General features: G+C 41.8%; 1 protein-coding gene across 6 annotated transcripts in view; it reads left to right on the plus strand.

The window, feature by feature from the left end:
* Positions 1–25147, plus strand: part of LOC101857499 (nuclear fragile X mental retardation-interacting protein 1) — a 38017-nt gene extending 12870 nt beyond the window's left edge. For all 6 annotated transcript variants that reach the window (XM_035971113.1, XM_005103559.3, XM_013085480.2 and 3 more), the window contains 8 exons: positions 943–1062; positions 6494–6556; positions 11993–12075; positions 17759–17851; positions 19153–19343; positions 19669–19866; positions 21018–21358; positions 24797–25147. In XM_035971113.1, the coding sequence (XP_035827006.1) occupies positions 943–1062; positions 6494–6556; positions 11993–12075; positions 17759–17851; positions 19153–19343; positions 19669–19866; positions 21018–21358; positions 24797–24916 (1209 nt within the window). In that variant the 3' untranslated portion in view covers positions 24917–25147. The remainder of the gene's footprint in view (positions 1–942; positions 1063–6493; positions 6557–11992; positions 12076–17758; positions 17852–19152; positions 19344–19668; positions 19867–21017; positions 21359–24796) is intronic.
* Positions 25148–26166: the final 1019 nt, after the last annotated feature.

The raw sequence follows: 26166 nt of genomic DNA on the forward strand, positions 1-26166 counted from the left end.
TTATAGACACTTGGACTAGGAGTACTTGAAGCGATGCTTCAGGATTTACAAAAAAAATGATAACTTGCACACACACACACGCACGCACGCACACGCACACACACACACACACACACACACACGCACACACGCACACACGCACACACGCACGCAAACAAACAAAGACACACAGAGGGCTATAGGCCAAGGAATTTATGGACACCCCTTGAAAAATTTTAAGTCAGCTTTGGCTGTCACCTTGGTGATTTGCTGTTGATCCCGATTTTTTTCTCCAAATCCCGATTTTTTCTCCCTGGAATCCTGATTTTGAGGTTTCATTGAGTGGCAGGTCTGTATATATATATTTCCCTCTTTCTAAGAACTAGAGTGATAATTGACCAAAGCTCCCACAATGTCATTATCACAGTTGACGACACAATTTAAATCATATAGGAAATAGTCTTCTTCAACCCTGCTTGTGAGGACCTAATCCAGGCTGAGAGGCTTTCAACATCCCAGTTGAACAGACAGAGACACTCAATTTTAACAATCTCCCTCGTGTGAAAATTGAACTTACAACATCTGTTTGTAGAAGTCAAACTCATTATAAAGGTTACACTACACTATATACCATATAAAACTCGCTAAAATTCTCTCTGACAAGCCATAGACACTTTGACTCCTTCATCTTCTGCATGATGAAGCTCACCTGGAATGAGGAGCTTTTTGTGGCCTATACCCCTGCCAGGGGTGAAAGGCATTGATGATAATGATATTTTTTTATCAGTGGAAGAGAGGTCATCAGCATTGCTGTTTTTCTTATGAATTGATGATTACTCTTTCCAGTGTTATTTTGTTACCTATGTAATGTGAGTAATGTGTTGGTGTTGAGATTTTGATAATTTCCGACTGAAGCATTTACTCATCTTCTTCAATGTCCTTACATTTCTCGTCTTAATACAGAAAAAAGAGAAGGTGAACAGACGAGATCTGGCGGAGCACAACTTATTTTTCTGTGACACATGTGACCGCGGCTTCAAAACGGAGGAGAAGTACCAAGAACATGTGGATGGACATCAGCAGGTTTGTGTTTTCGTCTCACAAAGGTGCCGATTTTCCAGATAATCCGGAAGTCCAGATTTCTAAAATTGTCTGAATTTAGTCATATGTTCCTTCTTATACATACATATATATATATATATATATACTTTGTTTGTTTTTTAGTTTATGTCATATTGCACTTTATATATGTAAAGGGGAAAACCAGTGATGTCCTTTTTTTTTAAATTGAGAAAACGAGTTTTTCGTTGCCTTTTTTTTTTGTCTTGACCAAGCCCAATGTTTTACTCATGTGGGAAAATCTGAAAACCACCATAGTCTGTCTCAACGCTCGCAAGAAAAAAGTGTACGCAAGGGGAGAACCAGCGATGTCCAACGAGTTCAATGGGAGAATAAGAGATATCAGTGCAGAATAGAGACTTTTTTTCCCCTATCTACCCTGACAAGCAATCAGCAGTCGTTTTGAGGCTGCTTTGTTTACGCGCATTTCAAAACGGTATAGCAACTGACACCAGAGATAACAGCGAATTCGAATTTTTAAGAAATATATATATTATAGAAAGAAAACTGGAAATGACTGAAGTACAAAGAATATCAGCGCACGTGAACCATTTGCCCTGGAAAGAACTAATTAAATGTTGGGTGACCTTATTTAGGCCACATGTGGCCTAAATAAGCTAAACCCCCCCTCCTTTACCTTATTTAGGCCTAAATAAGCTAAACCCCCCTCCCTTACCTTATTTAGGCCACATATGGCCCAAATAAGCTAAACCCCCCCTCCCTTACCTTATTTAGGCGACATCATATGGTAGATTTCTTGAACTAACCATGGATTCGGAAGGTCGAGATTCTACTGATCTTTTTATTTAATGGGGGGGGGGGGGGGGGGGGGGGGATTATTTCAAAATAGAGGATGATACTAAATGAAAAGTGGACCAAGGGTGAGAGTTGTGTGTCTGTGTGTGTGTGTGCGTGTGTGTGTGTGTTTGTGAGAGTGTGTGTGTGAGTGTGTGTGTATGTGTTTGTTTTGTGTGTGGTTGTGGTGAGAGAGAGATCTAGAGAGAGAGAGAGAGGCAGTAAATGTAACAGTGTGTTTGTATGTGTGTGTGTGTGTGTAATGTGTGAATGTTATTATGTGCATGGGTGTCTATCTCAGTTGTACGGTCCAAATGTACATTATTTTGTTGAGAATTTTACATAGAACTCAACTACAAAACACCTTTATACAAAGTCACAGAAATATTCATTTTGTGCTTATTGAGGTACAGTACAGGGTGATTTTACCTGCAAGGATAATTGGACAAAATGGGCAATATCTTTAACTTGCTAATGGTCATATTTAGACAAATCCCTTATCATTCTCTTTTTTTTTCTTAACTGCTCATGGTTATTAAAGAGTAAGCCAACTAGATCAAAGGTAGTAATTTCGGATTCCTAATATTATGGGCATTCTTTAAAAAATTTTATCTTGTTTTAAGCGCTTTTCTCAATGTAAAATGGATTCCGTTAAAAAACAACAACAATTACCTTATCTTTCTTTTTCAAAGTATTGTGCATACATCTGTGTGAAATTATATATTCTATGCTTTCAAGTACATAAAAAAAACTAATAAAGTCAGAGACATAGATCTAGTAGTAGGCCCACTGGAACATTTTATAAACCGTGAAAAGATTACCAGAAAATAACAAAATTATCTTATGATCTTCACTTGCACTTGCAATTTTTTTGACAAATTATAGTCTACCTCATTATCTTTTTTTTTTCCACATTTTTCTTCACTATTCATGACAGCTGGCATGTATTGTTTTCAGTTATTATCAAGGAAGTGGATAGGCGGACCACGGGGTCTATATAACCAAAAGGATAGGGGGACCCCGGGGTCTACCTAACAAAATGCTAGGTTTTAGAATGTGAACCCCGGAGTCAGCGAAGTGAAATAAGTAGATCTAGGTTTAATTAAGGATTGGTGGACCCCGGGGTCAACGTAGTGAAATCAGTAGATCTACGTTTAATTAAGGATTGGTGGACCCTGGGGTCAACGTAGTGAAATAAGTACATGTAGATCTAGGTTTAATTTTAAGGATTGGTGGACCCAGGAGTGAATGTAGTGAAATAGGTAGGTTTAAGGTGGACCCCAGGGTCTACCTAACGAAATACTAGTTAGGTTTTAGAATAGGTGGACCCTGCGGTCACCGTAGTAAAATAAGTAGGTTTAATCAAGGTGTCCCGGGGATCCACCAATCCTTAATTGAACCTTCTTATTCATCTACGGCTATGGTGACTCCGGGGTCCACAAATCCTTTTAAAATTAAACCTACTTATTTCACTACGGTGACAACGGGGTCCACCAATCTTTAAAGAAACCTACTTATTTCACTACGGTGACCCCGAGGTCCACCTGTCCTAAAACCTAGTATTTTGCTAGGTAGACCCCGGCCCCCGGGGTCCACCTTAAACCTGCTTATTTATCACTACGTTGACCCCGGGTCCAACCAATCCTTACTTAAACTTAAACCAAACCTTATTTCACTACGGTGACTCTGGGGTTCACACCCTAAAACCCAGTATTTCACTATGCAGACCCTGGAGTCCACCTATCCTCTACAGAACTATACTATTATCAGTTTGCAATTTTCATTGATTAGCATATTTAAAAAAAATATATATACTGAATCAGAGACTCGCTGTCTAAAAAGTCCACTGCTAATGCTGTTCTTATCAGAGAAAATGGCACAATTTGATTTTATGACATGTTAGAAAAAAGAGTTTAAAAAATATCCAGAAAATAACATAAAATGATTATATAGATCTATATGTATTTTATTATGTATACTATAAGACTGAGCAGAGGCTTACAATGTAAATTCTGTGCTCTACAAGTAGAGAAAATCTTAAGTTTGCGCAAAACAGATTTTAGAAAAAAAAGTTGGATCTAATTATTCTAATAAATGTAAAAGTGATTGTTATGGTGAGATTTGTTATTATTGACTCTGGAAATACAGTTAGTTGCTGAATCTAAAATTAACTAGAACTGTGCAATTCGTTTTATTTCAATTCCAAAGCCCAAAGGCATAGCAATAAGTTAGATCTAGATCTAGCAGTTGTAGGCTCTCTGGCTGCTTCTAGCATAGAGTTGATAGAGGCCTGCTACTACTGATTCTAGACAGGGAATCTACATCTAGCTATCACCTGCACTATTAAAGTCAAATATATAGTAAAATAAAAACAAAACTGAATGGTTTTGTCAGTCAGTACATCCCAATTGCCATAGCCGCACATATTAATAGTTGAATATGATGCGATACCGAAGCAACACGTTATCACAGTGTGCAGGGGAGAGCAGGGTGCCCGGGTCGCTGACAGGTCGATTCGGTGGTTCGGCTTTTGTAGATCTATGCATTTTTTACGGAAAGCCCTATTACTAGATCTATTAGTGTTGTGAAAACTTCAACCTCTACAGCTCAGGCGTCAAAAGATGTTGGAAAATAATAATACGTCCTGAAGTTTCATAATTTATACAGAATAACACAGCCAGTAGTTTTTATTTCATCGAGTTATAAAAATTGCCTTGTTTTCAGAAGCAAATTTTAATAGTTCTAGTTCTACCGAATCGATTTTCACGCGAATTCAACCATTTTGATGATCTTTCTTTTCCTTTTAAAAAGATGTAGGCCTGTCGGATGTGGCAGTGCGATTAACACTGAGTTGTTTAGACCCATCAAAACACGAGGCTTCGTGGCCGATCACAAAAGTTTACGGGGCTTATCGAGGCCGATTCGCCCTGCCGCATGCACGTTCACTAAACTGCCTACTAGATAGAATCTACTACCAAAGATTCTCTACACGATCATTGCTACTACTACTACTACTACATGTACTACTACGAGAGAGTGCCACTCAGGCAAAGATAGTGTAACTTTGACTCAGCCACGTTGTGTACACACTTTTTGTACCCCAAATTTGACCCGGAAGTCCATTCGGAGAATTTTACCTTTTCACTTGACCAAAGTGTGCCAAAATGGTAGCCTAGCTTTTGCCCCTCCATGAAGGAAAAATCTGGCCCTCATTCAAACCATTGGGATTGAGCAAAATTTTACCTATTGTGCTTTGTTCTTACAATATTCATTATGATTATGATTTATAAGTTGTACATTGAGACAAAACTGTACTAAATGAGAAAGGTGCATTATTATGAAAGTGGAACGAACTCAGTTGCCTGAAAAGGGTAGTTTGAGCATGTGTGGCCTAAACAAGCTAAACCCCCCTCCCTTACTTTATTTAGGCCACAGGTGGCCTAAATAAGCTAAACCTCCCTCCCTTACCGTATTTAAATGTTTTAAGGTGACTACTGATGACGAAAAATATGCTTTATTGTTAAATAGCTCATTTCAAAGCAATAGCAAAGGCCAGCAATACAGCATACTTGCATCTCTGATATCCGTGGACAAGATCAAAAACAGATGTCCTCACCAGACTGAATATTATGAAGCGAATTTCCATCATTATGAGCTGCTGTCACAGTCCCCATCTGCTTCCCCCCACTTCTGCCAGTACCTGGTATGACCAAGGCCGTCAGTTTTTTGTTGGTTTTACAACGTGGAATAACCAGTTAACCGTAGATAAAGATCTTTCAGCATTTCAACGCCCCTCTGTGTTAACATTGTGATGATGAATATGGCATTCATTGTTCCACTGGTCAGCTATTAAACCAAATGGCGTTTCTAAAACCTCGGGTCTTATCTTGCTATTCAGTCCAGTTTCATTGTGTTATTTTTTCTCTTCTTCTTTGCGTTCCCCTGCTTGGTATCAAGGGTAGGGGACTGCTGGTTCTTCCATGTGCAGGGTAACTGATTTTTACATATGCGACCGTTTTCCAACTCAGCAGGGCCCTAGCCTTCAGGCAGTCACATTCCGATTTCGAAGGTACTCTATGGTTTATACTGACTAGAGTGTTTTCAGTTTTGGTAGGAATAAATTTTGAATTTTGTCCGGGTGGCGGCCGAAGTCTACTCTTATCGATTTTAGGACCACTAAGGGATCTTTAATGTGCCCAGCTTGCAAGCGGGACCTCTGAGATTTTTCGCCCCTATCTGGGAATGCTAGGTGTTAGATCTAACCTGCCATAAGATCAGGGGTGGTGCTGAAAGCAGTCATAAGGAGCCAGGTGTGACCATAGAAAGGGCTGTGGTAGCAGGGGAAATAGTTAGGAGTAAGGGAGAGAACAGCCAAGTCAGATTTCGAAGCGGGGACCTATTGAATGAGAGGCGAACACCGTACATGTAGACCAAGAGAGCCACCATTGAGTGACTCATAAGAATAAATGTTCACGGCATTCGTAGTCTGTTGTTCCAGAATTTTTTGGTAACGTGATGAATGTGGAAGTAAAGTCTCTTGGAATGTTCCTGTAATTTAATGTTTTAATTTTATTTTGTTCTCTATTCTTCTCTTCCCTAGTGTTCCTTCAAAGATTGCCCTTTCATCGCGGCTCCAAAGCTTGTTCAGTTGCACGTGGCCATGGTAAGTCAAACGGAACCCAGTTCCACCAGATTTCAAAGATTGTTTTAATATATTTTATGTTTTACCGGTAAGCTGTTGGAATTTAGCATACTACTAGGCTGAGGCGGCAATATTTGTTCAAGAGAGAGAAAACAAAAACTTTCATTCTTTACACAAATGTACCTACGTTATGTATCTTTTCTTGCTTTCTTCAACATTTACAATGTGAATTTCAACAAAATATTTTTTCAGCACCTGCAACTGATGTTTATATAGGCCTGTATGTAATAACTAAAAAATTCCAAATTTTGGGCTTGCTACTCTTGAACAGCTGGTCAACGATTTGGTGGGAATTAAATATACTAACTTGTGGTTGGCAGGTGCTCTCAGTTTGTCTGCCCTCTCTCGTCCTTTTCTTCGGTGTACCATGATCCTTGCAAAATGCTGTTGTCATTGCGTTGAAGAGCCGTAAAATTCAGCTCTCTCTTGTAGGAATTTTTACTGTCTCATTATATTGCTCCACTCCTTGAGGTGTGTTATCAGATCAGATTTACTGTGTGGGCCTTTACAATTGTTTAGACATGAGAATCTGTTATGTTTATGCAATATTGTTCCAATATATATAAGAGAATACAGTGCGGTATGGCCATTCTAACATTTTGGGTGACTGTAGTGTCTTTAGGCCATTCCCAAAGGGGGGACATTTCTCATTCAAGCACAGTAGAATTGTAAATAGGCTGATTCATCATGTCACGTTCATAACTGTGCCTGATCTGCAACAGGGAACTGCTGCATTTTCTTTCCTAATCCTTACTATTATTGTCATTTTCCTCTACTTCTTTTGTATGTTTGTCACACTCTTATAACCTGCTATTTCCGAGGTGCCTTGATAGTCGAATCAGACTTTGTGCTGTTGAAGCTAAAGAGGTGAGCAGAGGGTAAGTCTGATTCCCTGTAAAGACTTCTCTGTTGACACCCACCCCTTGGCGCTCATATGACCTTATGCAGTTGCGAGCGCCGTAAAACCCTCTACTAAAAAAAGAAAAAAACAAAACATGTAGGGGTATTTTCAAATGTGTTTGTCACATCCATAATTCAGGAAATGGATAAAATAAAAAATTGGAGAAATATTGAAAAAAATCAAGGAAAGTGACTGTGGCGCTACTTCTATATACTATAGTCAGAAAATAAACCTCTTTAATGGGTTTACTGTTGTAGATTGGCCACACACAATTGTTTGAGCATTGTCGTGTCTCTTTTTGAACCTGTTCAACCATCCTCTGTTGCATGTGAAGTCAAGAATGAGTTGCTTTTTTTTTACCATGAGAACAGGATCAGAAACAGGTACAGTAGTCTCCGCCTAAACGTAAACCATACGAAAGCACGTTCCACTCAAACGCACGCTTTCATCATCTGACTGGTTTTTTACTACATAATTTAGACGTACATACGCACGGTCACTCCCTCTAAACGCATGCTCCTATACGCAAAACATACCGACAGGTTAAGCTGAACAAAGGGAAATCTGCACAGTTTGCATATATAAGACAAGCCTAGACAGCCTGATATTTGGTGAGACTGCCCCTCACGCCGAACAAAGAGAGTGATGGACAGCATTTTCACACCTAACTTTCCACAGACAGTACATAGGTCTAGGACTGGTCGGTGAAATGTTAGGGGGTTGGGGGACTGAAATGTTATTTGATTGGTCACTGGAAATGTGTCTTTGAGAGAAGGTTTCTGACTGGTGTTTGAGTGACTGCATGTAATGTTTAGTTAGATCTAGGCCTATGATGCGCAACACAAGTGAATGCTCATCCATGAATTTACAGTCGGGGGTTGTCGCTTGGAAAGCCACGTGGCTGGGCCGTCGTCTTATGACTATCACCAACAGTTTCCTCTTACACTATCAGTTCCCGGCATTTTATGGTGCATATCATTACATTGAGTCTGAATTTCTTACCCCGCACACACACACACACTCCCACCCATTCAACGCCTTTGTATTCTTTACTGCAATCCGGGAATCCTTCACAAAACCATCACGTGTCATCACATTATCGACCCAAAGTGACCCCAAAGGGAGGTAACTAGAATATCAAGGCAATGAGATTACTGCGCCCCTTCCTGCCTTTGCAAAGGTTCATATAAACGCACGCTCCGTATTTATAAACACACGCTAAAGAGCCCTCCAGAGCACCGTGCGTTTAGGCGGAGACTACTGTAGAGACATGGCACAAGCTTGCTGGAACCATTGAAACAATGACAGCTCAATGTTCTCAAATTTGGCAACACATGCTCATTTGCTGTTAGGTTGACATCCAATGCTGGCATTTTAAAATTTTGTCTCGATTTTTTTTAAAAAGTGGAAAGCATTGATTTGGGGATACCAATTCTACCAATCTGCGTCTTAGTGTAGGACTTTTTGTCAACCTCTGCTGAAATCTGAAGCCTAGTTTCTACTGTCAGACAATTTAGTTTTATCTTTTCAGCCCTCATGAAAAGCACTTGATATCAATTGGTGTCGAAACAAGAGAAAGGAAGAATGAGTCAGAAAAAGAGAGTGTTGCTGATGAGCCTTATGAGTAGAATAAAAATGTCCTTAGGTTAGATCATATTCATAATCATAATAATGTAACCAACTCTGGTCAAACCATGCCATCCACCCATCTTTTATCATATGTTTAATTTTAATCACTTCCTGGTCCGTCATGTTGAAATAACCACACACGCACATGGGCACACAAACACTGACACAATTCACACACCATATGGCCAATGTGACTTATACAGGGCTGCCTAAATTTACCGATTTTTCCGGTAGATACCAATTTTGGGCCTGTTTTACCGCCATACCAATAAGGTGTCAAAACTACCGGATTTTTGCGATGGATGCCGAAAGAAGAAAAAAATATTTTTTTTATTCTGCAGTGCTTCCAATCTTCTTTGTTTTTGCGTAAATCTGTACATTCCACAAGTTACGTACTTGCCCGCATCATCATATCAACTCCATGCGAGAGAGAGAGAGATCAGCACTTGCCTCCGTAACTTGTCAGATATTTACGCAACTCTCGGCAAAAAGTTGTATTAGAAGCTGTCAGATTACGCATTTCGTACACTCGACCATTGTGTTATGCTGTTCTCGTAAATGGCACGGATGTTATCTAGAAGTTGGCCTCTTACAGTGTAGTTTTCGAGTTCTTTCCACTGCTTGTTTCTGTTCACTCTGTCGAACGCTTTCTCCTATTTTTCGACCAGGAGAAAGCGTCAAAGTGAACAGAAACAAGCTGTGGAAAGAACTCGAAAACTACACTGTAAGAGGCCAACTTCTAGATAACATCCGTGCCATTTACGAGAACAGCATAAGTACAGTAAAAACGTCAGAGGGACTCACAGAATGGTTCGAGATAACATCTGGAGTAAGACAAGGTTGTGTCCTATCACCACTACTATTTATCATATATATGGATAGAATTACAAAAGAGGCCAACACAGAGCCAGACGCCCTAAATGATTACTTTTCGCTGATGACCAAAGCCTAACACACAAAGATGAACGGAGTCTCCAACACCACACCACCAGATTAAACGAAGAATGTAACAACTGCGACATGAAGATCAACATCAACAAAACAGAGACAATGAAAGTAAGCAGAAAGCCAGAACCACTCAGGATACACATCAACAACAACAGTCTCAGACAGGTCCAAGAATTTAAGTACCTCGGAAGTATATTTACAGAGGATGGGCGACTGAACAGAGAAATTGAAACACCAGTACAAAAGGTCAATAATGTTAGCTACCAGCTTACTCCACTACTGAAACATCCTAACATCCCCATGACAACAAAACTCAAAATGATCAACACCATATTCATCCCAACACTCACCTATCAGTGCCAAACATGGACCACGAACAAGACATTAGAGTATTTAGAGCAAAGAATTACATGTGAAATGCGATGCCTTAGAAAAGCAGTAAACAAGACCAGGCGAGACAAAATTAGAAACTGTGTAATCCGTGAAATGGTGGGCACAAATGATGTCATGCATCACATTTAACACCAAAGAATCAAATGGTTTGGACATCTCCTACGATTACCAACACACCATCCAGCGCAACATGCCTACCTCCAAAATTTCGATGGCAACAAGGCTAGAGGGCGACCGAGAAAGACCTGGATAGATGGAGTCAAGGAAACATAATACACCCACGGCATCCCCCTGACCCAAGCTCTCCGGCTGGCGACAGAGAGACGTCTCTTTCTTCCCGCGACACCCAAAAGGGTATAAGCGGCGGATAAAAGTAAAGTAAAGACCATTGTCTATTCTGTGCCGTTCGGTCGGCAATAGTTTTTCACGAGCATATCGGCTAAAATCTGACTACTCACGATAGATAATCTTCCTCCTTCCTTTCATTCATTCTTTCTTTGAAGTTTCGGGTTTTGTGCTGCGGCTTGAAAATCTGTGCGTTTAATTTATTTATCTAGAAAACAGAATTGTGAATGTAAAAAGAAATTCATTGCATCGAAGCAAAATATTCTAAAGTCTGTCTTGTACTAGAGATTTGGTCAGTGCCAAATGAGGATTCTACTCAGGGGGACTGCGGGAATTACCAGGGAATCTGGAGGGAAAAAAAATCGCGGAGACGCGAGAAAATGCACAAAGACCTCGAAACCAAATCTGAAAAGGCTACTGAGTTCATATGTTACCGGTCGCATTTGTGATATTACATTCGGCTTTCCTCAGTCCAAGAGTACGTTTCACGCGAATAAGCGGCAATGGCGGCAGGCGGTAGTGTAGGTGTAATACTGAGACTCCATCAGGGAAATCAAAAGCTACTTTTGCTGTCATTACGGCTCAGAACTGTCCGGTGATAGTTTGTTAACGTTAGATTTACAGTTAATAAAAATTTGTAACATGCAGTTTGTGCATAAAAAACACAGTGTCGCCATATAAATTAAACCGATATTCTCACTGCTGTCATTATAATGACAAAAAGGGGAAGAAAAAGAAAACAAGCGTGGTCCGATTTCTAAGATAGTCGGGCCCGTCTTCGTGACCGGTCATTGAACCTGTGAGAACTTTCGCCTCTTGTGAGTACGGCATGAGTAAGGGACTGGCCACACATATAAATACATGCGAGAGCATGCGCGCGTACACACACACACACACACACACATGTGCATGCACAAACAATTTTTGAAAATATAATAATATAATTACCCAGTATCACGAAAAGCAAGCGCGTTCAATGGGGCAACGATTATCTTTTTTTTTTCCTTCTTTGTCTTTGTACTACCTGATTTTTGGTCAAACTACCTGAAACTGCCCCTGAATCTACCTGAAACTGGAACTTTGAGGAAGGTAGCCCTGCTTATATGACCTAATTGTGCTACAACTGCTTAGAAATTCTTTCTGCTAAAACAACTTAAAACTGTTACACTGTCTCTCCACAGCAACACAGAAGCGGGCTGGCCAAAAAGGTGTACAACCTGGGGTCAGAGGAAGATGTGACGAAATGGAGAGAAGAGAGGAGAAAGTGAGTGATTTCTCGGCCGGGGGGGGAGGGGCCTTTATTATTTGGCCCCCCTCCCCCCAAAAAAAACACCCCCGGTTTTAAGTTCTAGAGTTCGGGGGGGGGGGGGGGGGGGGTTGGTTGAAATTAACTCACTGAGCCCTGGCCTGTTTGAGATGGTGGTGGTCACTCCATACTGGCCAACTGGCCTTTCTCACTTTTTCAAAAAATTATCTGGAATCTAGATTATATATTGTTTTATGATCTTATTGTGTAGCTAGTATGGCAAAATTCTTAACTAAAAAAAAAGTTATCAGACTTTTATAAAATAATTCGGGGGGGTAGTATTTTTTGGAATGATAAGCAAAGGGAAAAAAAGAGAGAGGACTCAAGTAGGTCACCGGGGGATCAAGGACTGGTGATGGGTCTCATTTAAATATTGAGAAATGCCTAAGCGTCTCAAACAGCTTCTCCCAATCCAGCCAACCGTACCTGCCCGTGGTGGTCCCTGTCCTCACTGACACGGCTCTGGCGAATGGCGAGTTGTTGGCGCCAACAAACCAACCTCCCCTCCGTTTCTTAGAGGGGTTAAAACAACAGGATGGGAGCAGGTGTTGCCCCGCAAGGTGAAGGAGGCAGAACCCACTGATGCAATGTAGACGCTATGCTCCTCACTAACACACCCCTACTCTCCCTTGAATGGGTGTCTAATCTGCATAACACCTCTACTACTTTTATCAACACACCCTCTGTGGCTGAGAAGGTACCAGCCAGTTTGAGAGAGTCTGGGTGCAGGGGATGGACCGAGCGGAATGCCTGACTTGCTTTCTGGCCGTGAAACCTCTTAGTAAAGGCACAACGACCCAGGACGTGACGATCAATGGTTTTCCCACTTGGCCGATACCTCATGAAAGAGTAGAAAACTTTAGCCAGTAGCCATTGGTGGCGGGGAATGGACAACGTGAACCCTGCCGGAATTACACGGTCACAGGGCAGTTAGGTCTTTCCAGTCTCATGAAAACTCCTAGTGCCCTCCTGTCCTCAACATGAATGGCCTCTTCTCAGGGTAGGCAGGCAGTCCAGACACCCCAGTCCACAATGCCATGACACAAAGAAATAAATTACATGCGAGCTCGGACGTCGCCTCATTAAACAAGGTCCGCGCCAGGCAGCGCAATCACCACGCTGCTCTGAGCGACAAGTCAGTTACTGGTGATACACATAGAAACAGTGCTAAACCAGCACGGAAAAGCTCTCAGCTTGAGAAGGGAGCCAGTTACACCCCCAACCAGAAGAAGAGTTCCCTCAACCTCTTGCAACTCAACATCTGTGGTTTGAGGAACAAGAAAACTGAACTCCTCAAAGTACTGAAGGACAGGCAGATTCATGTTGCCCTCCTTCAAGAAACCCTACACAAAGGTACGGACCTGAACCTCACAGGATACACCAGTTACACCTGCACATGCACTGGATGCCGCGGTGTAGTCACTTACCTGCGAAACGATGTTCAGGGAGATGTCGTACACTTATCATCTGCCCAACCAACAGATATCCAGAAGGCCACCATATGGCACATTGATAGGAAGTATACACTTTACAATGTTTACAGCCCCCCACAGACAACATGCGACTTGTCTGATCTGCAAGCAGCCTACTACGAAAAAACCATTTGTGCGGGTGACTTCAATGGCCACTCTCCTGAATGGGGCAATGTCAACTATAACAGCACAGGCCGATAGATTGAGGAGCTGTGCGAAACCAGCATCCTATCTGTATTACAAGATGTCAACTCAACTCCTACCTTACTTCACAGAGCCCACTTGACTCTCAGCCGGCCTGATCTCACCATCTGCTCATCCGACATTAAAAACTCCTGTCGCTTCGAAGTGATTGATGACATAGGAAGTGATCACAGACCTATCTTTATACAGATCACCTCCCCACCCGCATTGAACCACCCTTGGAGAACTCGATGGAACTTTAAGAAAGCCAACTGGGCAGAATAGGAAAAGACCTCGGACGAATTGCTCTCCAGCATAGCAGAAACAGAAGATGCTGATCTTTTTAATGAACAAATCACCAAAAATATTCTTAAAGCTGCATCTCAGCTCATTCCACGGGGATGCCGAAGAAATTTCAAACCCATTTGGAGTGAAGAAATGCAGACTGCTGTGGCAGAAAGAGAGAAAGCCAGACGGTCATTGGAAAAATCACCATCACCAATAAACAAAATAAATTACAACAAAACCTGCGCTCAGGTGAAAGGGACAGTAAAAAAAAAGCCAAAAATGAGAAATGGACTCAAACCTGCAGAGATCTTGACCTCCGCCACAATGGAACAAAGGCTTGGTCCCTTGTCAGCAACCTCTTGGGAGAGAGACAAAAAATCTACCCCAAACCCTTTTTCCTTTCAGGCAGCACCATCACTGAAGACCAGAAGAAAGCTGAACATTTTAACCGGTTTTTCGCCTCTGTTAACAGGGCAGGCAGGCTAACCGAGGCTGATAGACTCCTCATAAATAGGGTTAAGCATAAAGAAAAAGCTCCTACTGTGAACAACTCGCTTTTTGAAGAGAATTATAGAATGATGGAACTCAGCTAGGCCCTCAAAAAGCTAAAGGAAAAGAAAGCCCCAGGACCAGATAAAATACACAACGAAATGCTGTGCAACCTTGGTGCTGAAGTAAAAGAAGTTCTTCTTTCCCTGATAAATACCACGTGGAGAACGAGTGGAATACCAAAGGCATGGAGAATCGCCCAGATTATACCGCTCCTGAAAAACGGGAAACCACCTGGAGAAGCGAAAGCTACAGACCTATCTCATTAACATCATGTATCTGTAAGCTTGCGGAAAAAATGATAAACAATCACCTCTACTGGTACCTGCACAGCTTAAACCCACACCAAGCAGGCTTCAGAAAAGGCAGCAACACAGAAGATCAACTTTTTAAACTGAGTCAAAACATCCAGGATGAACTTCAGGATAGTAAACACACTGTCGCCATCTTTGTAGATCTCCAACAGGCATACGACAGAGTGTGGAGAAAAGGCCTACTCATGAAATTGATGGACCTCGGGATACATGACAAACTTTACAAATGGATCAAGTTCTTCCTGTCGGATCGAAACATTGAAACCAAGGTAAACAATGCCCACTCGTCAAGAGAAGTCCTCGAGGAAGACCTACCTCAAGGTTCCTGTCTGAGTTGCACTTTGTTCCTGATCTTCTTTAACGATGTAACGAACGTGCTAAAATCAGAAAAGACTCTTTATGCCGATGATCTTGCTCTCTGGCAGACACATCACAGCATGATAGTAGGAGCAGGGAAATTAAATGAAGACCTCAAGAGGCTCCACAATTATTGTCAGAAATGGGAACTTAAAATAAACTGCACGAAAACAGTATACACCATCTTCACAAAGAGCCATAAAGCAGCCAAAGAAAATCTCAAACTAAAGATAGGAAATGAAAGTCTTTCCAAAGAAGAACATCCAACTTGCCTAGGAGTCAAACTTGACCATAGGCTAACCATGAAAAGCCAAGTGGAGAACATAAGGAACAAGCTTTTAAAGAAACTCGCAAGCAGTTCATGGGGATCAGACAGACAAACTCTGAGAGCTCTATACCTTGATTATGTCCGATCTTCCCTGGAATACAGCAATAGCCTACTCACTATGTGCAGTACAACTACTTGCAACACCCTTGACAAGGTCCAAAACAATGCCCTTCGTTTTATAAATGGTGGCATGAGATCCACACCTACCGCCACGTGCAAAATCCTTGCAAATGTTGAACCCCTGGGAATCCGCAGAGATAAAGCAGTTTTGGAGCTACATGAAAGAACTAAAAGAATGTGCCTCAACCACCCAAACAGGAAATTAGTAGAAACATGGAAACCAAAGAAATGAATTCAAGAAAAGTCAATCATGCATCACATCACAAAACTAATGGAGAGTCACCATCTACCACAAAACAGAAAGGAAACCAAAAAAGTCAACCAAAACATCCCTCCCCACTTTTCTTTTAAAAAAGCCAATCACTACAACATCTCTCAAAGACAAGAGCACAAAATCGTCAGACCCAGTGACGCTGATGCTTGCATCACATCAAACAATCGACAGCTATTCTGATGACTGGATACACGTCTATACGGACGGCTCAGCATTCAAAGGCACAACCAAAGCCGGATATGGAATACTTATACAGTACCCAGATGGAAGTTCCAATGAGATCTCTGCAGCCTGTGGAGAGAAATGCAGCAACTACGATGCAGAAATGATGGCAATTGAAACAGCACTGTACCATCTCCCCAAGTTTTTGACACTCATCCTGGAAAAGCACAGAGTATTGTGATTTTCACTGACTCACTATCAGTATTACAAGCCATAGAAAATGACCATCATCTAAACCAAGATTTGACCCATATACTGTTTGGATCCCATCATCTGATAACATTCTGTGGCATCTATCTAGTAATGCAGTGGGTCCCCGAACACTCAGACATACCTGGAAGTGACAGAGCAGACACACTTGCCAAACGGGGATCTTGACAGGAACTACCCAACATTCCAACTTCATACAACACTGCAAAACAAATCATCAAAAGCAACAACAAACAAGATTGGATGAACAGATGGGCCCTGGGAAAGACAGGCCGAGCAGTTTTCAAACATATGACCACAACAAAAAGGAATGACAATATCAACCACATATGGAGAAACAGACCACGATCTTCCGCCTACGAACAGAACATGTACAGCTCAACTTTCACCTGAACAGAATTAACTCGGAACTTCCCCCAATGTGTCCCTTGTGTGACTATGCATATATATGAGACTGTGGATCATCACCTGTTCCACTGCACAGCCTTAAAAGACATCAGAGCTACCCTTCTCCCTCTGAGACCTAACATTGACAACACACTCTATGGAACATTACAGCAACTGCAGCAAACCTGCACTTATCACACATGGCATTGGACAGAAGGGCGAGAGCCCAGCTGTTGCTGGATCGATAACAACAACAACAACAAGTAGGTCACCGAGGTGAAAGCAGTTTTATGTCTAAACTGCTTCCATTATATCTGAGAAATCTTCTTCATCTCTTGTTAGGAAAATGATCCAACTAAAGCTTCATACAAAAATTATATCACATTATCAGTTCACCATCTTGGAAAAAACGCAAAATCCTTACCCTGTCATTACTGTCAATATGCTGAATCAGTGCTGGGTTGATATCCTATGCATGTTCAGGGGTGGACAGCAATAGAGAAGTCCAATCAGGGAATCAGGCTTACTCTGTTCACCTCTCTAGCCTCAACAGCACAAAGTCTGCTTCGACTGTCAAGGCGCCCCAGAAATAACAGTTCACAGGAGTGTGATAAACATGCAAAAGAAGTAGAGGAAAATAATTATACTTAGGATGAGGAAAGAAAAAGCAGCAGTTCCCCCTATGTTGTTTCGGCACAGAATGAGCATGGCATTGATAAATCAGCCGATTTACAATTCTACTGTGCATAAGAATATGTTAATATCCCCCCTTTGGGAATGTCCTAAAGACAACTTCAGTCAATAGCACTGTCCTGGTTGGGGGTGGGGGGGGGGGGGATTTTATAGTTTATCCTGTTCTTGTTTTTATTCTCTCTTCCATTCCTTTAATTGCAGCAAGAAACATATATATATTTATTTTTTTGCTTCCATTCTTCAGAAATTTCCCGACTGTTGAGAATGTGGAGAAGAAGAAACAGATTCGGGAGGAAAGAATTGCGAGAGGAGAGCTGATTGAGATCAAAGATTTCAGGTATAGCATGTACACTTATTAGTTCAATCACATGCGTTCACAATAGTTTTCACTAGCCTGAGGGTTCAAGGAATGAGCCAGATACACAACACATCTTGGGAAAGTCACTTTACATGAATTTTTCTCGCTTCGCCCAAGTGGGAACGTGTAACCTGGCTATAGACATTGAAAGATCTTGTCAGTTTGTTAGTGTTTGAGTGCTTACTTAATCGCCTGCTGGACTGCTTTCTATGTATGCTTCCTGAGAAGCCAAGAATGTATCTGAGTGTTCTAAGGTGTGGTTGGATAATAATAAAGTCTGTAAAGCTCAGAGAGCTTGCTTTTGAATGGAGATATGAGCAATACAAGTAGTGCTGTTTATTCTTCTTCTTCTTGTGAATCATGAGTGGCGACAGTACCAATGGAAAGTCTTAAATTTGAAAGTACAGTGTAGTGTGCTTTAACCAAACATGGTTAATCTGCAAACAGCGGTGACCTGAGAGAAATTGAAATCCCAATTTATTTATTTCTTTTTGTAATGGAGCAACCTCTTTGAACTAAAAACGACCAAACTTGGTGTCTGTCAAGCACAGGTAATTTGAATTCGTCGGGGATTGGAAATAGTGTTTGAGATTTCTGTAATTCGTCATGTCCATGAAAGCCCCAAATACAAATAAATAAGAGAGAAAAGCAAGGGAAGTAAAAAAAAAAAAAAGACCAACATTAAAACAATTAACATGTTTAGCTCCCTTGATTAACGTGGTGATGGTGTAAAAGCAAGATGAACAAAAGTGGAAAGCAGAAAATCTCACTTGTGTACAGTCGACTCTTGCGTCATTCCTTTCCTCTAATTTCATTGGCTAACAGAAAGTTACACCTCTAACCATCCTCACCGTACGTGTTCCAAAGCATGATTGCACGCATGGTGAGCCAGTCATGCGGTGTGGTCAGCACCACTCCCCAACCCCCCTTCCCCGTCCCCCCTTCCTCCAGCCTCTCGTGGTGAAACAAGGACCACATTTTGGCTGTAACAATATCAAAGAAAAACCTGCTCGCTGCCTGAAAGGCTGTAAAGCCGGGTCTGTAGTCTAGAATGCGAAGTGGGTTTTTTCGAGGTTCAAGTGTTCGGGAACTCCCTAAAGTCAATGTGAAGACAGTATTGAGAGTGAAACGGGACCGAGCATTTTGTTCGAGTTACCAGAAAATTCGTGATTTTCATGTTCGAGATACGTGGACTACTTTATATGTATGCACATGCATTTTTTGTTCCATTGCTTTATTTGACATTCCATCAATGATAGACTTTATTTCTTTCTTTGCAGCAAAATGCGACAAGGGAGAGGTCGAGGACGAGGCAGACAGGATGGTCGGGGTCGAGGTAGGGGGAGGGGAGGACGGGGACGGTGGAGGGATTTCGACCAGTCTGGACAGAACTTGGAATCCAACCAAGTGGACGAAGGTGATGCTCCAGATGAAGTGAAGGTTGTGAGACCACCAACAGACAAGTGTGAAGGTTAGTCACCTGACCTGATGTAAAAATTGCCTTGATAGCCAACATTTTTTTTGTCAGAAAAATATAAATTTCTGTTTGCAAACATTTTGATAATATAGAAAGATATTGATTTATGTCAGCAAATGTTTTTGTTTATGGTGAAAGGTGTGAATCTGTGTTCTTCAAACATTTTTTTAGCAATGCAGAAATGTATAGATCTATATCATTGTAATTTGTTTTACTCACGTTTACGTAAATACTGAGGTCTCAAAGGTAGAGGGGTTTGACTGAGGCCTATGGATTATTTCTACTGTATTGTTAATTTTTTAAAACATGGATTCCACAGACTCGTCAGTAGCGGAGAAAGGAGCTGAGGCAGAGAGCGCTGGTGTGCCGTCGGTAGAGACGATAGTGAGGTCAGTGTTTCCGTCTGGTCATGTCGATGATAAAGCTGCTGCCTCCATTCTCTCACTCCTGGCCGGCTACGGTGACTCAAGCTCAGATACAGAGGACTCTGACATTGAGAGTGACCGCTTGACCAAAGGTATGCAGAAGTCTCAGCATATGGTATCTTTTTTTTTTTAAGGATAAAAATAATGCAAACCTCCACCACACCACCCCCTGCCCACCATGTCGTTGCACATGTAGAAGATCACCGACTTCCGTTTCGTATGCTTGTTGAACAATGATCCCCACAATGACCCCAGAACTGTGCGCTAGGTCATATAGGTTTCAAATGAGGGCAAATCAACTTGACTTTAATCAGTATAGTGTGGTAGGTAGGTGTGTGTCTAGTTCCCATTCAATTGTGGTTGTGTGTGATTTGTGTTAACCATTTAGCTCCTTGGGATTTGTCCTGATGTATGCCCCAAAATGCGGGAAAAGGGAGATAATCCTCTAAAAATATAATGCAAACATACATACATATATATATATATATATATATATATATATATATATATATATATATATATATATATATATATACGTTTTCAAAAAATTAATTTAAAAAATATTTCTTTACGAAATGATCTGGAAAAAACACCACTATATCAGGAAAAGAATACTGCTTCTAACGAGCTAGTTGCAGTACAGTATGGGCGAGTTATTTATTTCTCCCAATATAGTTGTGACTATCAGGTTTTCATTTGTTTCTCTTTTATTTCGTCAAACTAAAAACTGACCAACCCCTCTAGTGACTTAAAAATATGATATTACGATGAACAGAGAAATGGACTTTCAATATGTTTGTGTTTGGTCAAGATCTCTTCACAGGCTTAATTTTATGTATTTTCAAAGTTTCCTTGGATTTGTCTAAGTTTCAACTTGTTCGCACCCTCCATTTCATGTTTACTCTAAGAACTCGCACAGGCAATATTTCTTGGTCAATTTTGACTATTTAAAAACTCAAAGAAAACAGTACATTTCTGCTTTTGCCTTCTAGCCTCTTTTTCAGTCAATTTTAATCGGACATTCTCCCTTGACCTCATCATAGAACTTTTGCATATCCTGGCAGTGTCATGATTTCGGCGATTGAAACGCCGTTCTCGGAGCAAATCGATAGATTCCTCAGAACGCCACTGTGGGAGCTAAATGGTTATTCCTCAGTTATCGCTGTGTCAAACTGGGATGAGAGGGCAGGCAAGCCATTCACATACTGACTGGTGTTTTAATATATTGTCGTCTATACTGCAGATACCTCAGCTTTCCCGAAGAACGCAAACAAACCTGGCGACCCTGTGACACAGACAAGTTCAAGTTCTTCGAAAGATTCGCCCTCGGAATTTTCCACCTCGTCATTCACATCACAGCCTTGTCCCCGGGTAGCAGGAAAAGTTTCAGGATTGTCACAGACAGAAGATGTTGCCCCTCCTTCTGTCAGCTCTCAGCCGCAACCTTCCGCAAAGGACCAGAGTTGTCCCCCTCAGAAGAGAAAGGCCCCTGAGCAGAGCAGTCACAATGCCGAACCGAATGCAAAGAAAGCCAGGGGCACCAGTCGAACGCAACCGCAAAGGAAATACACCCTGTTAGAGAAGGTATGGCGTGTGGGTTTGATTAGAATTCTGATACTATATCTGTCTTTCTATGACCATGTCTCTCTTACTCTATCTCTGACCATGTCTCACTATCATTGACCATGTCTCAATATCAATACTATCATTGACCATGTCTCTCTATCTCTGACCATGTCTCTCTATCATTGATCATGTCTCTCTCTCTCTGACCATGTCTCTTTATCATTGACCATGTCTCTCTATCATTGACCATGTCTCACTATCATTGACCATGTCTCTCAATCTCTGACCATGTCTCTCTATCATTGATCATGTCTCACTATCAATACTATCATTGACAATGTCTCTCTATCTCTGACCATGTCTCTCTATCATTGACCATGTCTCTCTATCATTGACCATGTCTCTCTGTCATTGACCTTGTCTCTCTGTCATTGACCTTGTCTCTCTATTTCTGACCATATCGTTTGCCCACCTTGCCCCATCAGTTTGGAAAACTCTCTTCTTCTCAACCCTTGAGAAAATACATCTAAGTCTAAATTTAAAATATCTTTAACACATTACACCTTAAGGGTCTGGACGAGAAGTCCATTGTTAGATCCTAAGCAAGGGGAAGGAACCCACCTCCCGTGAATACAAGCCTTTAAAAAACACATTTTAAAAATACTAAACAAATTTTAAAAATCCTGAAAAAATAAAAGTTAAAACGAAAAATGAATGCAGTTTCAGAAAAATATAACTTTATGTATGCGCAAACTGTTGGAACTGTTCTAACTTCAGTTCAATCGGGGTGTCCGACCCGTTACTCTCACTCTCAGCTTCGCAGTCGGGCCCTAGATCTAAATTCTAGATTTTCTACGTCTGAACAATCGGAATCGCCCCAAACTCTTGCTACGTTTTCATCAAAATCAGAGTCATCTGGTTTGCCATATATGCTTGTTTTTGCTGAAATCCATCGTTATTTCCTTTTTCGAACTCAATTGTGTCGCTTTTCATCAAGTCGAGACACTTTCGAAGTGTCGGTAACGCGTTCTCACTTCATTCGGCTCTAATACTAAGCCTACTGGCCCGAAAAATTTCATTTCGGTATCAAACGAAAGAAGAAACTTTTTGCAATACCTATGATCAGAGTCTCGTCAAGGTGAGACTTCGTTTCTAAAGACGCTAGGTCGACGCAGGCGGTTCCAGGCGAGTCAGGGTGGAGCGTATAAGGGAATTCCCGGGCGAGTTAGGGTGTAATGTGTTAAAGTTTTAAAAACATTTAACGACATCTTTTTTATGTCAATAGATTCATGTTCAGCACAATGTTATGTAAATGACTATGTATCCATTTATGTGTTTTGTGAATTGCGTTGTATATTATATTATTTGTATGTGCTCATTTCGTAAGGATGTGTAAGCGTGCGCATGTAAGCAAACAGCTGTGTGTGTGTGTACGCGTGCGTTTGGTGTGCATGTAATGAGTGCATGGTGTGTGTATTGTTTGTACAGTAGAAACCTGATATAACTGGGATGGTGGGAGTAGAGAAAACGTCCTGTTATATCCGATCTCTGTTAAATCAGAAAGGCAAGGAAAGTAAGCATTTATTGTGGACTAATCCAGCTGTACTTATTCATGGGTAGTTTCCCTTGCCACAAGTACCCACGAACAGGGGTTTTGGCTCTAACTTTCTCCTTGCCTCCTTAAACCACATCAGAAGAGCTTGGTCCACAGCATCTGCATTGGGTAGTCTTATCTTCTTTCAATCCTGAGCAAACTTTCCTTTGGAGTATGCTGCCGTTATCTTTGCTCTATCCTTGATAATGGTGTGAATCGACCCTTGTGGAATGTCGAACAACGACAAATCTCTTCCAGTGGAGCTTGCTTTTTGTCAATGATCTGGATTATTTCATATATTTTGTCAATTGAAAGGCATTTTCTCTTGCGCTTGACGTGCATTGGTGACACATTACACGTGCGTGTTGCTAGGTTTCGGGCTAGATCGAGGTCTGCTCTGAGGCACACCGCAGCCCTCTCTCCCTTAACATGCTGTGTGTGCTTGCAGTGGCATAGCTTGCATGGGCTTGCTCCATCACTGCGTTACTCTCTCTCTCTCTCTCTCTCTCTCTCTCTCTCTCTCTCTCTCTCTCTCTCTCTCTCTCTCTCTCTCTCTCTCTCTCTCTCTCTCTCTCTCTCTCTCTCTCCACATTGTTAACGAGCCTTTGTCCTTGCTATAAATAACCGGGGTTGGGCTCCGATGAGGCCCTGTTATTGCTGATAACTTGTAACAGAGACAAAGAGTAGGAAAAAATGGGGATTTAAAAAATCCCTGTTATTACCGGATGCCTGTTATTACCGGGCCTGTTATATGGTTTCCACTGTACTTTAATGTAAAGCACCCAGAGCTGTGTTCACACGGGAGTGGACGCTATAGAAATGATCTTCATTATTATAATTTTTATCTCTCTACTCTATCTCTAACTATGTCTCTCTATTTCTGACCATATCTCACCCCCCAGGGCGGTGCCACTGACTGAAGTGTCTTTAGGCCATTCCCAAAGGGGAGCAATTTCTCGTTCAAGCATAGTAGAATTCAATTGGCCTGGTTCATGTCACGCTCATAACTTACTTGGATTTACTTGGATCCATAGCTAGAATCATAGCAGGCGGCACATGTCCGTAGCTGCTCATCTCTCTGTTCCAGCGTCCACATCAGGGTCTTTCTGAAATTGTCTCCATGCCATGAGGAGCTGGTTTGAGACACGCCTGACCACTCCTCGGAGCAAACTTTTTTTCGCTGTGCCTCGCACACACTTTCCTTATATTGTGCTGAGTGTGTGGGAGTCTGTCTCCTCTTGGTTGTGAAGGCTCTCCTTGCATCTGGCGATCACCATTGGTGGGTCGAGCATGATTCGGCCATTGGATGTTGCTTTGCCGGCAAGTTCATCAGCACGCTCATTTCCGTGCACCCCGGCGTGACCAGGGCAGAACACCCATGTAATTCTTAGGAAGTGGCTATTTGCAATGGAAGCTCTCCAGTCACTGTAGACGCTCATAACTGTGCCTGATCTACAACAGGGAAGTGCTGCTTTTTCTTTCCTGATCCTTACTATTGTCATTTTCCTCTACTTCTTTTGTATGTTTGGCACTCTCTTGTGACCTGCTATTTTGGGGTGCCTTGATAGTCGAAGCAGACCTTGTGCTGTTGAAGCTAGAGAGGTGAGCAGTCTAAGTCTGATTCCCTGTAAAGACTTCTCTGTTGACACCCACCCCTTGGCATTCATATGACCTTATGCAGTTGCGAGCGCCGTAAAACCCTCTACTATAAAATAAAAAAAGTGTATGTCTGATTCCGTTTACTTCTCTGTTGACATCCACCCCTTGGCGCTCATATGACCTTATGCAGTTGCGAATGCCGTAAAACCTCTGCTAAAACTAAAAAACTGACCATATATATATATCTCTTTATCTCCCTCCAGCTCCTGGCTCCAGACATCCGCAGGGAAAGAAACAAAATTCTTCAGTGTGTGCACTACATCGTGAAGAACAAATTCTTTGAGGAGAACCACACAACAGAACCCACGCCTCAGGCTGTGTGAGTGTGATAGGTGCACAGGTGGGCTGGATGGACATGGAATTCCAGTAGTGTGATGTTGGGACTTTGTAGCGGGGGTTTGTCTTCAACAACTTGTGATGAAAACTGAACTGTTTTATTTTTGTCGAACGTGACTATACAATAGTCTCTGCCTAAACCCGTGCTCCACTCAAACGCATGCTTTCATCTAAAATTACCTATTTTTTGCGATTAAATAATTTATATCATGTTCAAACACACACTCCGTTCCTCTTGTTTAGTATAGGGTTTTACGGCGCTCGCAACTGCATAGGTCATATGAGCGCGCGGGACACACCTAATACTATTTCGTTGGTAGGAAATTTTGAATTTTGCCCGGGTGGCGGCCGAAGCCTACTCTTATCGATTTTAGACCACCAAGGGATCTTTAACGTGCGCAACTTGCACACGGGCCCTCCGAGATTTTTCGCCCTTGTCCGAGAAGGCTAGGTGTAGATCTTTCCTACCAGAAGATCAGGGGTGTGGCAGAAAGACAGCAGTTAGGAGGAGCCAAGGAGTAGCAGTAGAAAGGCTGCAGAAAGAGTCAGGAGCCCAGAGGAGTGGGGCAAAGGAGGTGAGGGGGTGGGGGCAGAAAGTGGAAATGAAAGCAGACAACAGAACATTGTTAGAGATCAGGAAAGGATGTGAAAGGAGACAATTTTAGAGAAGAAAATTTTTTCGGTCGCTACCCGGAATCGAACCCAGGACCTTTGAATGAGAGGCCAACACCTTAACCTGTAGGCCACGAGAGCCCCCTCTAAACGCACGCTTCAATATGTGGAACACATCAACAGGTAAAGCTTGGCAAAGGGAAATCTTCACGTCATGATAACAAGTCAAGTCTTGACAATCGAATATTTTGCAAGGCTGCTCCTTGTCCAGCACAATGAAAGTGATGGACAGCGTGTTCACACTGTCGGACACACAGAATTGGGCGAGCAATATGTGTAGGGGGTGGGGGGGGAAGACTGAAATATCTTTTGATTGGTAGCTCGAAATGCGTTTTTAAGAGAAAGTTTCTCACTGGTGTTTGGGTTACAGTAATTTTTAGTTAGGTCTATGGTGCGCAACACACATGAATACTCTAGAACACTAGACAAGCCTAGAGGTAGAGGATTAATGATTTAATCAAGTGATCGGCTGTGCTCAAATAACTTATAACTATAACGGACTAGTTCTAAGTTCTAAGAATCACCAGAGAAAAGTCGCTCAGAATTTCTGTCATCTAAATTGCAA

The sequence above is a fragment of the Aplysia californica genome, unplaced genomic scaffold, assembly GCF_000002075.1.
Source record: "Aplysia californica isolate F4 #8 unplaced genomic scaffold, AplCal3.0 scaffold00379, whole genome shotgun sequence".
Taxonomy (NCBI): Eukaryota; Metazoa; Mollusca; class Gastropoda; order Aplysiida; family Aplysiidae; genus Aplysia; species Aplysia californica.